General features: G+C 39.8%; 1 protein-coding gene across 14 annotated transcripts in view; it reads left to right on the top strand.

Annotated features, from left to right (window-relative positions):
• wnk1b (WNK lysine deficient protein kinase 1b) overlaps positions 1–17,079 on the top strand; it is a 104,421-nt gene that overhangs the window by 62,321 nt on the left and 25,021 nt on the right. For 8 of the 14 annotated variants that reach the window (XM_036149341.1, XM_036149346.1, XM_036149344.1 and 5 more), the window contains exons 6-15: positions 3,671–3,759; positions 4,058–4,197; positions 4,315–4,394; positions 4,512–4,697; positions 4,937–4,991; positions 5,379–5,572; positions 7,904–8,200; positions 10,627–12,027; positions 16,354–16,446; positions 16,756–16,827. In XM_036149341.1, the coding sequence (XP_036005234.1) occupies positions 3,671–3,759; positions 4,058–4,197; positions 4,315–4,394; positions 4,512–4,697; positions 4,937–4,991; positions 5,379–5,572; positions 7,904–8,200; positions 10,627–12,027; positions 16,354–16,446; positions 16,756–16,827 (2,607 nt within the window). The remainder of the gene's footprint in view (positions 1–3,670; positions 3,760–4,057; positions 4,198–4,314; positions 4,395–4,511; positions 4,698–4,936; positions 4,992–5,378; positions 5,573–7,903; positions 8,201–10,626; positions 12,028–16,353; positions 16,447–16,755; positions 16,828–17,079) is intronic. The other 6 variants (XM_036149342.1, XM_036149343.1, XM_036149349.1 and 3 more) reach the window with 6 other exon arrangements.

Consider the following 17,079-nt stretch of genomic DNA (forward strand, 5'->3'; position numbering starts at 1 on the left):
TGGCATTTTGCAAAACACGGCTCCCAAACCGCCGACTTTATTTTTCTGAATTTGTTGCTGTGTTTATCAGACAATACCTTGTGATAACCACAGGGTGCCTAATCACCAGCTTCCTTTTATTTCTTTGACTTATCCAAAGGTTACCTAAAGAAATGCTTTAACTGTTTGTGGATGTTTCTTTTCTTTTCCAACTTTCTGTCATGGTTTTTAGAGCTGATGATCTGTTCCTGTGGTTATATCACCAGTGTGCAAAAATGTTCAGCTGTCTCTTAAAAGGTTAAAGTCCAGATCATTGAAGGATTTGCTTCAATAGTTTTCTTCAAGCCTGGGTTTTGTTAGCAGCATGATTTGGAAACTTTGATTTAAGTAAAACTGCCTCCTCAAGCAGAGTCCTTAGCCCTAGGCGTGAGCCACTATGAGATTCTTGTGGAACGTAAATTATCTCAGTATTGCGGTATCCCGGCCTGGGGCTGTCCTTGTGCATGCATGGGTTCTCTCTGGGTACTCTGCCACAATCCTGCAAGAATAAGCACATAAACAATGGAGCTTATTTGCTTTTGATGCAAACCCCCCCCCCCCCCCATTCAAATATTTTATTTATTTATTTTTAAAACTACTGTCTGGACGTTGTCCCACTTCCTTTTGGATTTCTTCCACCCAATTATATAATTGTCCTTTGAACAAAGAGATGCATTTAGCTTGCTTAGTCTGAAACCTGATAAGAGGAGTGCTGCACTGATGCCACCAGTAATTAAGCCAGTTGTGAGGGAAAATTAGGGACTTGAGGAGCAGTGGGACAGAATATTTTATTTCTAAATTCAAATGATAAATGGGATTCTAATTAAAATTAAATCAGAAAAACTAGAATAGGGCAGGATGCATATAAAAGCTAGTTTTCCACCCTGACAGTGTTAAGGAAGGTTCTCAGAAATAGCCTTTGTTATCACAGCAACCAAAAACTGATTTCAGATGTGGGAATTAAAACTTGTTGAAGTTCTTAAAAATACCCAAATACTGTTTAAACTCGCATTATGTATAGACCTACTTTGATTGTATTAGTGTGTCAGAACCCTTTTTTGCCTTTGTAACAGCTTTACTTCCTTGTTGCTTAGATTCAACAAGGTGTGCGAAGGATTCCTCAGAGTTTGATCCATATTGACAGGATAGCATCAAATAGTTGAAGCAGATATTTCTCTTGTACATCCATGTGGCAACTGTCGTTCCACAGCAGGCTACTGGAGACCGTTGATGTACAGTGAAATCATTGTCATGTTCATAAAACCAGTTTGAGACGACTCGAGCTTTGTAAAATGGTGTATTGTTCTGCTTGCAGTAACCATCAGAAGGTGTTTACTTAATTTATACATATTTTTTTCAGCTGTGAGTACTCAAAACTGTACAAGTGGGAAATGGCGAAAGGTCAATATGTCAATCATCATTAAGTAACAGTGGCGCTTTTGTGTGTTGGGAGTGGGTAAACGAAAAACAACAAATTTCTTCAGTGCAATCAAGCAGGTGATTAGCATGTTTGACCTTAGCCGTTCCCACTTTTACAGTTTTGAGTATTCATACTCAAAAAGGTCAAATTTAAGTTAGGTGCTGACCAAAATCATGAAAGTATGGGTTACAAAGAATGTTATTTTCAGAGCAACCCAGGTTGCCTTATTCGATCATTTATCCATTGAGCTAGCTTTTGGTTGTAAAGGGATGCTACCAAAAGCTAAAAGCTAGCAAACGTTGTTGACTAACAAGCTAGCTAGCTTTTGCTTATGTAGTTGTTTGAGTTTTTTGTTATTGCTAATTTAGGGCTGATTAAAAAAAAAAGGTCTGCGAAACATTTTTATTCTTTCCTCATGAATTTGTGAATTATTTTATGTTCAAGGCGCTAAAATGATTTTTCTGTTAACAAAGTTTAAAATAGTTTTTTTGTTGTTGTTTTTCACTTTTCTCAGAGGGAACATTTTGTCTAAGAGACCAAATCTTTGGGTTGTGTACCCTTTGTGGCTTATTATCATCGTTTTATACCTTGCCAAGTAGTGTTGTATTGATTTAGTCCGTCTCCATGCTGAACATTCTTTCCTCCCAATTAGCCTTATTTAACTAAAAGCTAGCTTTCTCTCCTTCCCTCCCTTCCCTATACCAGACTTAATGCCATTACGTTCTCCATCAGTCCTAACTCTGTTTGGCCTCTGAATCCCAGTGGTGTGTGCGTGTGTGGAATGGAGAGATGGGGGTTATATAACGCGGGGCAAATAGCAGGAAAGCAACATGCCAAGGAAGAAAAGGAAAACGGGGTGGAAGAGAAGGACAATTATTTTCTGGTTTGAGAGTTGAGATTAACAATCTTTGACTTTATCAACTTGTTGATTCCATGTTTTTTCCAGTCATTTTTCTACTTTGTTGGTAAGTTACTTATTTGTTAAATTTTAAAGCCATCTATCGCTAACATGTACATACGGCATGTATTATGCAATTTAATCATCTTTCTAACATTTTCATTTAGAAGTTAGCTCCAGGTCCTATTTTGGTTGGTTATGCTTTTTAAATTCTGTTATTTACTCAGTAGCGGGGTTTAATGTGATGTTCAGGTCATTTTCAAAACTAAATAAACTTTTTTTTCACTGATAAAAAGACATTTATGTTTTCATTGCACACAGCTCTTCTTAAAACTAAATAAACTGTGTAGATTAGAAATGTTCCTAGAGATGTACCGATACGGTTAAAAGTTATTTTTAAAAAAGGGATAAGGTGAGATATTTTAAAAATGCAATATTTTATAATAAAAACAATATTGTGCGTCTACTGAATTTCTATTGCATAGAAAATGTACAATAATATCACTGTTCTGTGAGGTAGTACAAAACATTACTACATAATCCTCTGTTTTGAAAATGTTCCTATTTGCAAAATTGTATCTGTTCTGTTTTCTTACTTTAGTTTTTTCTTTTCGCCTTTTAAAATGTCAACTATTTTCAATGTTTTATGCTGTTTATTTTAGTTATATTTTATCTTTTTCATGTTAAATGACCTTTAGATTTATTCCGTGTTTTTCCAAAAAAGGCAGTATGTGCGTATGTATTATTATTATTCGGCCCCAGCAATCCTATTTGATGCCAGATCCCTGAACAGGAGTCCTGCTGATTATGTCTGTTTGCGTTATATCTCAAAATGGGTTCTTGACTTCTTAATTGCTCCTGTGATGCTGTGGTTCATTATTTTCCCCTTCAGCCGGCTTTATGTGGAATTTGTCTGGGGTTCAGTCTTTTACTGGGGGGTCTGTGACACTGCAGGTCCTCTGATCAACAAATATAAACCTGAACACCTAATTCAATTTGACTTGCTCGGTTAAACTTGGTTACTAGGATTAGACCTTTCAATCCAAAACTAAAAAACATAGCTACACATGCATTCAAGTTATGCATGAATAGAAACAATATGTACAGAGATAAAAAAAAATAAAATAATAACTGCACATCTGCTCTATAGAGAGAGAGCCTTAATGCAGTCCACATGTATATATGTGTATGAAATAGCTGCAAATGTACCGGTCAATTTTGCCCTGCTGAAAGCAAAGAAAGAACAAAGCTATATATTTCAGCTTTTTCTCCATGTATAATGTCTCTGAAAGCTTCTGTGCTTTCATGGCTCTTCCATTATTTTTCTTGTGCAGGGAGTGAAGCCTGCGAGTTTTGACAAGGTGGCCATTCCTGAGGTGAAGGAAATTATAGAGGGCTGTATAAGAACAAACAAAGACGAGAGGTGAGTCACAAGGACAAAAACTGCCCAAATATGGATTTTCTTTCTGGACTTGCTGTGCTTGCTAAGATTTAATTTAATTTTTTAGCTTGTTCTCCATACTTCTGCTTTCTTTGAGTAGCCTCTAATTTTAATAAAACAGAAACAACACCAGGAAAACAGATTCAGAGCTTATGCTTTCTGTCTAATCTCTTTCTTAATCGATGGACACTATTTCTTTTACATTAACAGGCATTAGCACCCGAAGCTAAACTAGTTTAGAAAAGTTTGGTGTTAATCTTCACGCCTCTGCTGTCTCTAGATATGCCATAAAGACCCTGCTGAACCACGCGTTCTTCCAGGAGGAGACGGGGGTCAGGGTTGAGCTTGCAGAGGAGGATGATGGGGAGATGATTGCTATCAAACTTTGGCTCAGAATAGAAGACGTCAAGAAGCTCAAAGGCAAGACTTGATATGTGTCGGAGCTTTAATTACAGGCTCAAAGAGGAGTGTTCACAGAGCACATATTTGCATAACCAAAAGCTAGTTACTGACCAGTACGATTTCACATCCTTACAGGCAAATATAAAGAAAACGAAGCCATCGAATTTTCCTTTGACCTGAACAGAGACGTACCTGAAGATGTGGCACAGGAAATGGTTTGTTCAGATAAAGAAGCATAATCCTACGCAATATGTGGACGTGTTGTGTAAAATTGATGTTAAAAAAAATATGCAGATGGACATTACCATCGTCTTCTCCCTAACTCCCCCCAGGTTGAGTCTGGCTATGTTGCCGAGGCTGACCACAAGACCATGGCCAAAGCAATGAAGGACCGCGTGTCTCTGATCCGAAAGAAGAGAGAACAGAGGCAGCTGGTGCGAGAAGAACAGGAGAAGAGGAGGCTGGAGGCAGAGCAACAGCAACAGCAACAAGAGGCTTTCAAAGCTTCACGCACCCAGGTTTGTTGCACGGGGGGTCTTTAGATAAAGTGGTTTAGGGTTTTACTTCAAGAATGAAAATACTAAACAATAGGTTCTGGGGTCTTGGTAAGATTTTCTTTTCTTTTGTTTTTTTGAGATTACGTTAGTCAAAGAGATTATTTCATTGCGTTTTACTCATGTTGAATGGATGATGGTCATTTTTGAGGGTACTGCATGCTTGGCATTTCTTTGACTCTAGTGTGTGTTTGTGTTTCCAGTCAAAGACGGAGGAAACTGAGGCAGAACAACTTCACCATCAGCAGGCTCACGCATGTAAGATCAGGAACTGTTTAATATACCTTCTAGTTCACCTTGTTAAGGCTTGTTAAGGCTGATGAATACGATCATGGAAATGTGATTCTTAGAAGTCTAAGTTGGGGTTTAGTAGTCATTATTTTAAAAGGGTCAAATCTACAGTATATTATATTTTAGACAGATTATAAGGTTGCTGATAAAAAATATGCATGTTTATGTTGAATCCACTGGGGTTTTCCATCGTTTAATTGACTTTGCTGCTAAGATGAGTCATCCATCTTTATTCAGAAAACACCCAAAGACTGATTCTTAACTTTTCTCTTTGACTTTGTTTAACTTTGTACTGCTGAAGTCATAAAGCCGCAGCAAAAATAACAGATTACCTCCTTGTCTCTCTAATTTTAGCCGAAGGCGCTTTGGACAGCGGACAGGGTTCATCGGTTTTTTCCTCCGACTCCCCCCACCTGGGTCAGCTGACCATGTCTTACAGCTGCCCCCCGTCCTCCCAGCCCCCCTCCCAACCCCAGACCCCGTACCCCCAAACTCCCTCTGCTGCGTCGCAGCAGCATCCAGGCTATTCCCAGCCGCCGCAGCCGATGGTGAGTAACGGCTTCACGTAAAAGGCCTCGTGGCGGTCACGTCACGTCCGTGAGAAGTCTCTCTGCTCACAGATGTGATAGAGATGACTCATCAGTTTGAAGTGAGCACTCTGGGCTGTGTTGGCGTGAGCTGGAGTGACACTTTGCAGTGTGTGGAAGTGGGAATGGAAATGTCGTTGCAACAATAACTTTAGACCTCAAAAAGCAGAATTTGTTGGGCTGTTCACTTATCCAACGCAGCATGGAGTTTACCACCTTTAATCTAATTTTTACCAGGGAAACAAAGCTTTTTGGCATTACCACTATTTAACCCATCAGTTGGGTAATGCAGTTAGCTGTTCCCTCTAATAGTCAGAAGTTAAGCCACTCAGTCACTTAGTTATCCAGGGGACCAGTAGAGTATGCCGACTACTGTGTCCGTTCACTTTATGTTGAGTCAGTCACTTTTTCTTCACCTCTTTCCCACAGCCTGCATCATTTCTTCTTGAACTCTTCATGACATCTGACAACATGCAAAGAAACCTTGAAACAGGTTTCCCTCATTTTCAAGTGAATTTAGTTGCTTACCCATCTTTTGTCACACATTATTGGATAAAACTTTTAAAAATGGTTTTATTTGTGCGTATAGCAAGGTTAGGGTGATGGAAATATCCAAGATAGGGTGCTTGGCAACACTTTTTACATTTTGTCATGTTAAAACCACACACTCCTATGTGTTTTACTGGAATTCTGGCATCAACACAAAGTGCCACACAACTGTGAAGTGGAATTTTTTATTTATTTATTTTTGTACATTTTTTACATATAAAAATTTTGAAAGTGTGGTAAGAGTTATTCAGTCCCTTCACTTTGCTCAAATTCACGCCTCAGTCTTTAGATTTTTGTAGGTAGCTGTTTTTAAAATCTGTTATGTCTTCAACGTTGCACTACTTTTTGGTGGTTTCTCACATACAGTCCCGATAAATACGTTGAAGCATTGTAGCTATACTGTGACAAAATATAAAAAAAATTAATGTGCAAAATGGCTTACTTGGAAATATAAAGATCCCTGTCACTCTTGGATCCCAGTATTGCATCATTTACACATTTAGATCTTGTTTTGGCTTTTAACAATAATCTCCATTCATGTGCAGTTAGAAGCAACAATGATGCAGATGAGTTCAGCATAGGGCTGGGAAATAAGTCGATTTAATAAATACATTTTAATTTACAATTTTTTAAGGTTTCATTTTTGGAAAATCTTGATTTTTATTTTGCCAATGCACTCATTGGGCTTCCATTGAAGAGAACGGCATACAATGCTAAATATATGTTTAGAAAACTATGGAAACTTGGAAAATTATGGAAACTTTTTTTTACCATAATATGAGGCGCTTTAATTTACTCAGTTATTTTTATTTTTTTTAAGGTGATTTGAAGTTACACAAGAAAACCACTAGCAGCAAACATTTTGTTATATTTCCATTGTTTACGACGGCAGGGCCGCCATCTTGTTCTACAAGCTTGTTTCACAGCTTGTATTTAGTTGCACTTTGAATTCTGGTCAATAATTTCTTTAATTTTTTGCAATATTAAAAGGAGTAAAAAAAATGTATTACTCTGATTTGATATAATAAAATTGGAGATTTTATTTTTAAGTCATATCGCCCAGCCCTAGTTCAACTCCTTTCTTAATGTCTCTTTCAACATGGTAACTTATGGACTAATGAGCCACATTAAACACAGCCATCTTATCCTTGGTTCTGGTCTGACTTATAGGAAAAAGAAAGAAAATACCGGCTCTGATGCAGCTGTTGAGTTTACAGATTAATTAAATAACAAACCTGATTTCACCATCAAAGGTTGCTTGTTGGAGCCGGTAGAGTTTGCAAATTAACTTGATGTATTGGGTTAGAATGTTTTTTTTGTTTTTTTTTTATTCTCAGCATTCAATGGTTAATTATTTAATTTTAATCAACCTTTCAGATGTTTGTTTTCTTCTTCTGTTTAAGATCTAACTTTAATTTTCTTTCACTGGCCTAATTATATGATGATTTATGTCTTTGTAATTTAATATTATTATTGTAGAATCAGTTTCTTTAATGGGAAGCGTTCTTTTGAGGACGCATAAAAATTATTCCCTGTGCAATAATCTAGGTTTAACAGATAAACAGGGAGGTCATTGGGATTTCTGCAAGATGTTTATTAAAAGCTGTTAACCTGCGTTATTTTTCACTTACGTTTCCCTTGGTTCATCCTGTTACTCTTGTGTTCTCTTGAAGTATTTTTGAGTTTTGTTTTGAGTTTCCATGTTAATCTCACCTTCTTCCATCCCCTCTCCTTGGCCTGCAGCCTGCGTCACACGGCCGTCGAAGCCGTAGCATGTCTATTTGCGTCCCCCCTTCCTCGTACTCCTTTTCCCACGCTCCTTTGTCCCTGGCCGTTCCTCCGAAACAGCCCGCCACGCCTCCTCCAGACCTGTCCTCCCACACCTCCATCTCCCCCTGCGTACCTCTCGCTGCTGAGGGGGACACGTTCGCTGGCCGCCTCTCCAAGGCCCTGGAGACGGTGCTGCCCCTTCACCCGGGCTCCTCGCAGCCCAGGGCCAGGCAGCGGAGGGCCAGCCTGCCTGCCCTGTTCTCCACCCCTGTAGGTCCATGTGTATAATCCCCCAGTCATGGGGAGACTCAGAGGGAAGAGAGAGTGAAAGATGAGAAACTTTGATCCATTTAAAATAAACATGGATTGAACTTCTTAGGTTAATTAATATTATGATACTGAAAAGATGCCTTTTAGTGTTTAAAGCTGTATAGTCTAAAGCAGGGGTGTCAAACTCATTTTGGTTGAGGGGCCGCATACAGCTTAATCTGATCTCAAGAGGGCGACATGAGTTAACTCATTGCAAGATTAAATAGAACTAATAAATGTGGAGTTGTTGTTGATTTTTATATTAAATTAATTTCACTTTTACACAATATATTATGAATAACCTCAGCGTTTTTAAGAAAAGTATGTGCAGTGTCAACAATACTTTTACTCAGTTAAACATTTACTTAATGCATAAGAACTGATTACAGTGATTATACAATGTTGAAAAACATTTATTTACATTTTTTGGAACTTAAAAACATTGGTTTGCATGACAAAATACATCAAACAGATAAAAATTAAGAAATGAGTTAAATTTTTCCACACCTGAAGCTTAATCTGCTAATTAAAACACAGCGCCCCTCGTGGACAATATAGGAACTGCATATTTTCAAATAAACAAAATACATGTTTTTTTTCAATAATTGTTTTATCATTCTCTTCCTTTTATCTTGTCCACTTGTGAAAGTCAAATCTGATGAGCTCTTTGTGGCATCTTATTGCCACATTGCCAGACAGGACACTGGAGAAAAAAAATAAAAAAAAATTTTTCTTTTTTTTTTATAATGATAATGCATTTAGCCACAGGGCCGGCCCGCAGGCCGTATGTTTGACACCCCTGGTCTAAAGCAAAGAATATGAATCTGACACTTTTTTTTTTTTTGCTCTCTGATTTTAAAGTCACACCCAAAAAACATCCATTTGATCATTCGTTCACTAAGAATATACTTATAAAGATGTTTTTTTATACTTCAGCCGTTATATCAGCGTTAAAGCTAACAATGGGGAGCTAAATAAGCAGAAAAATACTATCTCAGCGAGATGCATTTAAATTGGCATCTTTTGTTTGGGCTTCAGTTCGCTGGTCCTGGGACTTTCCTGCTCTGCGTGTTTTAATGTGACGGCAGTTTTTTTTCCCCGTGTCGTCTGGCTCCTCCTGCAGTCTCGCTCAGCTCCTCACACATGCACATCCGTTCATGTGAATTTACCGTCAGCCAGCTGCTGATGAGAGATCGCCAACAACATGCGTTAACGAGGTAGGAGAGCTAAAAGGCACTAAATCCCTGATATAACCGGTTTATCTATGACAAATGTGACAATATCCTACAAAAAAACATCAGAAAAGTGCCTCATCTTTTGATTTTTCTTTTCTTTGAAGAATTATTTAAAAAAAAACCTCTGGAAACATTTGACAGAAAGGAGTTAAGCAGTAGAGCTATCAGCAACTAGGCGTCTGCTTTTCTTTCAGCAATTATAACATAGTTTGATATTTACATTTTTTTAAAGTTTGGTTTTCTATTAATTGAAAATAAACTTGATATTAATAGTGAGTTATTAAGTTAGCCTTTAGGTGCTTCAGGGAATGGACTGACGTGTGTCCGAGCTGAGACGCATCTAAAGCATCCAGGGTGGGAATCCCCAGGATCATGGTGGTGTAGCACTGATGTATTTATCTCTCTTTGACTCTCCTCCTCCCTCAAGTTGACCCCCATGTGTTCATATTGAACAAAGACTTAGTGTCATGAGCCGTGATCATGCTCCATGGTCCAAAGGTCTCATACGAGGTGCATCTACATTCAGAGCAAACATCTAATTCTAGATGAAGGGCAAATCAAACTGTGCCGTTTATTCCTAATAATATAAGCACCAGGCTTAGACTGCCTCATGCCTGGTTAATTACGTCAATTTTTTTTTTTTAGCAGACTTTGTTGTCATTCAGCTGCACATTCACAATACACATTTGAGTGAAATGTCATTGTGAGACTAAAGAACAGGACTAAATAGTTTATCTGACTGGAGATGCATCTGGACTTTGCCACGCTTGGAGCCTTTTTGCCGTTTCCGCTTGCCTTCTCCACTTTCTTTCCGACTGTGAGCTTCTGTGTCTTTTCTTGTGTCAGGTCTTTTTTTTTGGCCTGCCTGTCTTTGTTGTGCAGCTGTACCACCGTGATCCATCTACTGTAACCAGCTTTACATCTACGCCTCACCCGATTAATTAGTTTTATGTTTTTTTTTTAGTAAACTTGCCGCTTCCTTACTCAGTCTACTTGTGTTGTGGTGGATGAATACATTTTCTTTTATTCTGGTATCTTTGTTTATAATTTCTACTTTTCCTCTTGCTCCATTTCGTTTGGTCCTTTTTTTATGGTCCTCTCTGCGATTCACTTGCTCTTCATTCTTAAATCAATTGTATCTCATTGTCGCAGCAGCATTCAATGCCACACCCCTTCGGCGGAGGAGCGAGCTCAGCCGGAGGAGTCCCAAGTCTCCCCGAACCTCCTGCTATTTTCTTCCCCTCCATCCCTGAGCGTCCCATTTCCTTCTCTCCTCCTCCCACCGGGCCTCCAAAGGGCTACAACACCCAGAGACGCAAGAGCACCTCCATTCTGGAGGCGCATACCCGGCACTTCCAGCCGGCCTACCCTCGCTACGGGAGCACCCTGCACCCGTTTTCTGGCATGGAGAGTGTCGAGGCTCCGCCTCTCTTTATGGTGAATCCGGGCTTTGCAGCAGCAGCAGCTCAGAGACTCGGCGCTGGCGACTCTCTGCATCTCCCAGGGCAGTCCGAGCCGACTTTGTATGCATATAAAGACATGAGAGAACACGAGGAAGCAGTGAGGCGGCTGAGTCTCAACCAAGCTGCTTTGTTGGACCATTATGAAGCAATGGCGTACGCAGGGTATCCAATGACTGCCCACCAGCTGGGTCACCTGAGCTTTCATCATCAGAGGCAGGCAGCAGCTGCGGCTGCGAGCATGGGCTTTGATCCTGGCCCTCCGCCTCAGCCAGGGTTCATACACCCACACATCATGCAGAGAATAAGCGCGCACAGCCCAATACCTCCACCGCTGCCCCCAATGACTCCATCCACCGGTGGGTCCATCTCCTCCTCATCATCCGACGGATGCTTTCCCCCACAGCACGCTTCCTCATCCTCCTTCCCCTGTTCTGCACCTCCAGTAATGGCTGACGCTCCACCTGCCGGAAGCGTGTTTGAGTTTCATCTAGCTGCAGCCGCCGCCGCCGCCGCTGCAGACCCGAACCTGCTGGCGTCCAGGATCTACAGAGCTCGGCGAAGCTCTATGGACCTCCCTCTGGAGGACAGCTCTGGAACGGGCTCTGGTGGTTCGGGATCCTACAGCAGGCTCCAGCCCGTGACCGAGGAGCTCTACACCTACATGAGTCCAGAGCTTCCATTGCCTCCTGGAAATCTCCTCCTTCACCACATTGGTTTAACCGCAAAGGACAGAAGCCCTGAACCATCTAGCGACTCTCTAGCCTCCTCTGATGCAGGAGAGTTTCAGTCACCTCCTCCCCCAAATCTCCCCGCTCAGTTTGACTCCTCGGCCGCTCAGTCCATCCCTCGCTCCTCTTCTTCTGCACACTGCGATTCCTCAGGGGGAGCGCTTCTCCAGGACCCCCAGGGACATCCGCCTTCAGTCCAGAACTTTTTCCCTCCTACTCCGTCGTCTGAGCTCCCTCCTGGCGTTGCACCGTCAACTCACCTGGAGAGTCTGCAGAGTCCCTGGCCCCAGCAGGGAGGAATGGCGCCAGCCCAACCCAATATGACCTACCACGAGTCGTTGCAGGCTGCGGTTCCCTCTCTGGTACAGAGTTTAGAGCTAAGAAAGTCCAATAGACCTCTGGGTCAGTTGCTAAAGGAAATCATTCAGTTATTGTTTAGCAGAACCTGGATGATTTATTTTCTTACAGGGTTCCTACAGTCTTAAAAACTATGAAAATATGAAAGAATGAAAACTATTAAAGTTGCCATATTATATTATTATCAATGAAGTCTTTCATCTTTGATAAAAGAGTTTTTGTGGGTCTTGGTGATAATTTTGAATTTAGAAGTATTGACAAGAGAAGAAAATGCAGATTTTTTTTAAAAATTAGAGGGACAATTTATTTTTCTTTAGACCTCTTTAGACCCTTTTAAATTGGGGTTTAAAACTGGACCTGTAGTTCCTAAACTGTGGCCGATTTGGAAAAAAAGGTAACGAAAATCAGAAACGGCAGAATCAACCGCGGCTCCTAAAAGTGTGCACACTTCTGTTGAAATGACAACTTTAGTGACATCAGAAAAGAAAATAAGACCTTAATAAAGCTTTTAACACCCCTTTTTTCACTTTTTATGTGAACTGCAGTTTGTCTAAAACACAAATTTATGAGGAAGAAAATTATTGTTATTTTGTTTTTGGGTAAGCACTGCAGCAACCTTTAATTGAATCTTTGCTGAAGCTCTTTTTCTATTGAAAACCAGCATTCAGTCTTTGGTCAAGGTCTTCAGCATACCCGTCTTCTTCAGCTTTTATAGCAAACACCTGATTTTTGGTTAAAACTGCTCTTTAGAGCTATAATATCATTGAATGGGGGGGAAAAACTCGAGTCCATCAGAAGAAAACTAACCCCAGATCATGATGCTGCCACCACCATGTTCTGGTGTTGATTTGCAGTGTTGATTGTGGCCAAAAATATTTAGTTTTATACGGGCCTGGATGTTTTCTTTGAAAGGAGTTGCTTCTGTCTTCAACAATATTCTTTAGGCGAGACAAGCAAAGACTACGGGAGATGGTCCTCACATCTAAAACATAACCAGCATCTCTTTTGGTGTTGCAGTGTGAGCTCCTGGCAAAATATGGCTTCAGCTAAGGGATGCAAATGTGATGAAAACCCTCATAGAACATCTGAATTTTGTTTGATTAAAATCACTGGAACTCAGATTCAAAACTTTCATTAAACAAACCCATTTAAAGGTGACGGAAAAAGTGTGAAATGACGATCATGTTCTGCCAGTTTCACAGGAGTGTGTACACTTTTGAGATCCCCTGGAAGTCGGCAGACAACCTGAAGCTTCATCAGTGTGTTGTTTCATAATTTATTAAACAATAAAATAAGGAAACCTTACACCATAAAGGTGCTGTACTCAAACATCAACAATGTTGTAAGAACTTCTGGAAAAAACCTTGAAATTTGAGTCTGGAAGACTGTGTAAAATCTAAGATTTGTTGGAACCCTGTATTTATTTGTCCTTCGGCTTCTGTTCATTTAGTCCATGAGATTCTTAGCTGTGTCTAAAACAGAGGATGTAAGATCTTAATGCATTTTAATCAAATTATATTAGTAATCTGACCCAGAGGCAGTCATACAGACCCCTGTTGTTTTCATACCCTGCTGACCCAGGCCCTCCCCAGCTGATGCTTATTATTCATCCTGTAGTCTCGCTGTGATTTTAACCCCCTACAGTCATATATCAGCACCGCAGAGAGAGTCTCACAACACTACCGTTATAATGACAAACACGCCCACTCACTGTTCTGTTACCCAGTAACTGTGTGTGAAGCGGGATTTTAATCTAATATAGTTCAATTAGGGCTTAATAGACGAAAGCTTGACCCAGATCAGATTGTTTCTTGTCCAATAGAAGATTCATTATTATTGGTTACATGTGATTAAGAGGTCGTGTTTGAGACCCTCTCTGGTGTACAAGCTTTAGAAACGGTCTAAGCCCCCTCTTTTCTATTCATTTGATGGTTATTTGTTTGCTTTTGTCCTATAAGTAAGTAATATTTTGTCTGTATGTTCATATATGAATGTATATGGAGAAATGTGTGTTTGTATAGGTATACTGGTTCTGTGGTATACTTACATGTGGATCATACAAATCCAAAGTCGGCTTGATCTTGAAAATGAAATAACCTCTGACTTATAAGCTGTTATTCAATAAATGCAACTATATGGAAAAACAGCTAATTTATTGCATTTTAGGCTCATCTGAAAGAAGAAAATAATGGTTATAATAATATGCGAGACTTTGCTGATTTGTATGGACAAACGCACAGAAACATACAACAAAACTCGAGGGGGCTTGGACACCAAGCAGTGTAACCATGTAGAAACCCATTTTATCTGTTTGTGGTAAAGGTTTCCTGTTGTAAATCCTTAGGAAATTTTTTTCTTATTATTTTATTGCAGTGTTCAGATATTTTCCGATGTGTTAAACCCTTAGAAAGCTGGTGTTTACACTGCCAGCAATACTTTGCTGAATTTGCTTCCAACCACTCATTACCACTGGACTATCTTTTAATTTCTACATTTTCCTGTCATTCACTCATAATTGGTTTTCCTGACATTCATCCTAATTAAAAACAAACTTTTTTTTTTTTTATTTCTCAAATTTATTTTGTCCATTGAACCTCGTCAATGTTTTGCCGCCTGTGTTTTTAGGAGGAGGTATTTTATAAACCTTAAGGCTAGCTTTAGGACAGAGTTGCACACGGCCTTCTAAGGGTTCAGTCATCCAAAGGTAGCCTGCAATTGTCTGTAAGATGCTGTCCTGTGATCGTTTTAGATTATGTGAGTAATTTTGAAAAAAGTACCGTTTTGGTGATCATTTTACACGCGTCATCATAGACTTGAATGTTGCATTGATTTTAGGCTTTTAAAGATTTAGACTATTAGGTTTTTTCAAGGGTGGAATGATTTTACCAGACCATTCGCTACATCTTGAAATCAACAGTAGCGAATGCCCAAATTTAAATTAAAATTTGTTATAGATTTTCTCAAACCCTTAATGCACATATACGTATATACATACAGTTGTAATATTTCCTTATATGTCCTGTAATCTGCACGCAGATCGTGCTTCTTGTGCTCATAAAAAAAGCTGCATGCATAATTCGATCTGGATATTTTATCATTCTTCTTGAAAGAGTTTGCAGGAGTATTTTAAAAATGCTGGTTTGTTTATATTAACCTGGCTTTTTAAGCACGGCCCATAACTTTTCAATATAGCCGACCTTTCGGAGGTTCCGGAAAGGTTATTCCAGAAATGTAATATTAACCTGCTTCATTATTCCACCCACTTTGTGCAGCCGTACTGTAACACTGGCAGCAAAAAAAGTCCCACAGCATGATGCAGCCACCAACATGCTTAGCTATTGGTGCCGTATTCCTTGGTTTAAAGCATCACCTTGACTTTTCAAAGAAATGCTACTTGTTATTGAGCGCAACAGTTAATTTTTTTTCTCATTCGACCATAAAGCTCTTATACCAAAAAAAAAAACGTGCGACAAGATCCTCGATTCATCCTTTTTCTTTTTTTATTTGATGAAATCTGTGTGCTGCGTCGTCATTCCACCCTGAAAAAACAAAAAAACAAAGATTGAAACGCGTCATTCAAAGCATAACAGTAATAGGATATTGCTGCCCATGATGTGTCTATGTAAGCTCCTGGCTGTGACTGTATCTTCTTGATCCACACAATTATTGGGGATCAGTAAGAATCAAAGATCAAATATTCGGGTAAATACAAAAACAACCATGACAGTAAATTTAAGAGAGAGAGCTCAAATGTGATGTTTTGGACCAGTAAGACTTTCCCTAATCATTAAAGGTGCCACAAGGAAGGTCATACAGAATGTCTTGCTTTGACTCTTTAGTCTAATATTCTGTTTTTATTAAACTCCAGCCACTGTACTGAGCTTCGTTCACTGCATTATGTAACAGTTATTATCACTGCCAATCCCTTAGAGTCTTACCTGCATGTGAAGTGTCCTACTTACACCCTGCCTAACCCCAGTTATGTGCCTGTACCAGTGCTGTATCTTCATCCAGTAGACGTAGATGTGCACACACGTCCGTCTCTGGATGGTTTGGTGTATATGTGCTGTCTCCGCGCATGTGTGCAAACACAAGAGGAGAGTCTAGCATTAAAGTGATCACAAGAGTAAAGGAGTATCTTGTGTTCGCACTCATGCTTGGTTTGGGTTTAGATCTACAAACATGTACTGATTGTTTCCCTTCTCCCCCTCCTTGTTCTCAATCTCCTCATTTCCCATCTACTTCCTCCATCTTTTGTCCTTCCTGCAACATTGGATCTTTTTCTGCTCTCTGTCTGTTCTGCGGTCTCTTTCTATAAATCTGTTTCTAAGCAGCAGGCTCAGACTCCTACCCCTAAACCAAGTTCAGGACCCCCTCTGGTCCCTTCAGCCACACAGCCTGATCCTACAGGGACGTCCCAACAGGTAGGAAAATGAGGCGAAAGTTAATTTGATACCCTTTTTATTATGTGAAAACCACATACAGTCAGAAAAAAGCTATTTCAATTTTTAAGAATGTCACCTTTCCTCCATGATGTAGCAATCTTTTTAAACAAATGTGCGTGATGTTCAACCCAATTGTGAAGTATTTGTTAGTAACTTGATTTTATTACTCAAGCATGATGATAGCCATTCTGTTTTTTCTTAAAGTAAGTTAAAACATGGAGCACGGTTCCCCTCTTATCTGTTGTTATCACACTATATCTGTATTTAGGTTGTCTCTTTTTATTCCAGGCTGTATTGTCTGGCCAGAGTTCTTCCCTTCAGAGCCCAACACACACAGCACTGCAGCAGGCACCTGCACAGGTACTTGTTGATTTCATTTAACAGGCCTAGACTTGCACTGGTTTTTAGCAGAGAGGTGGACTGCATTTAGTGCATTTAGCATGCGCTCTATAATTAGATTGTGTTCAGCAAATGTGCTACAGTATCTAATGCACTCCAATACAACAAATGAGCTCTTAAATCAGGGGCCGTGAGCTCCAGTCCTCGAAGGCCGGCGTCCTGCAATTTTCAGATGCATCTCTGCTTCAGCACGCCTCAACCATAGAATAAGCT

The sequence above is a fragment of the Fundulus heteroclitus genome, chromosome 17, assembly GCF_011125445.2.
Source record: "Fundulus heteroclitus isolate FHET01 chromosome 17, MU-UCD_Fhet_4.1, whole genome shotgun sequence".
In the NCBI taxonomy this organism is placed as follows: Eukaryota; Metazoa; Chordata; class Actinopteri; order Cyprinodontiformes; family Fundulidae; genus Fundulus; species Fundulus heteroclitus.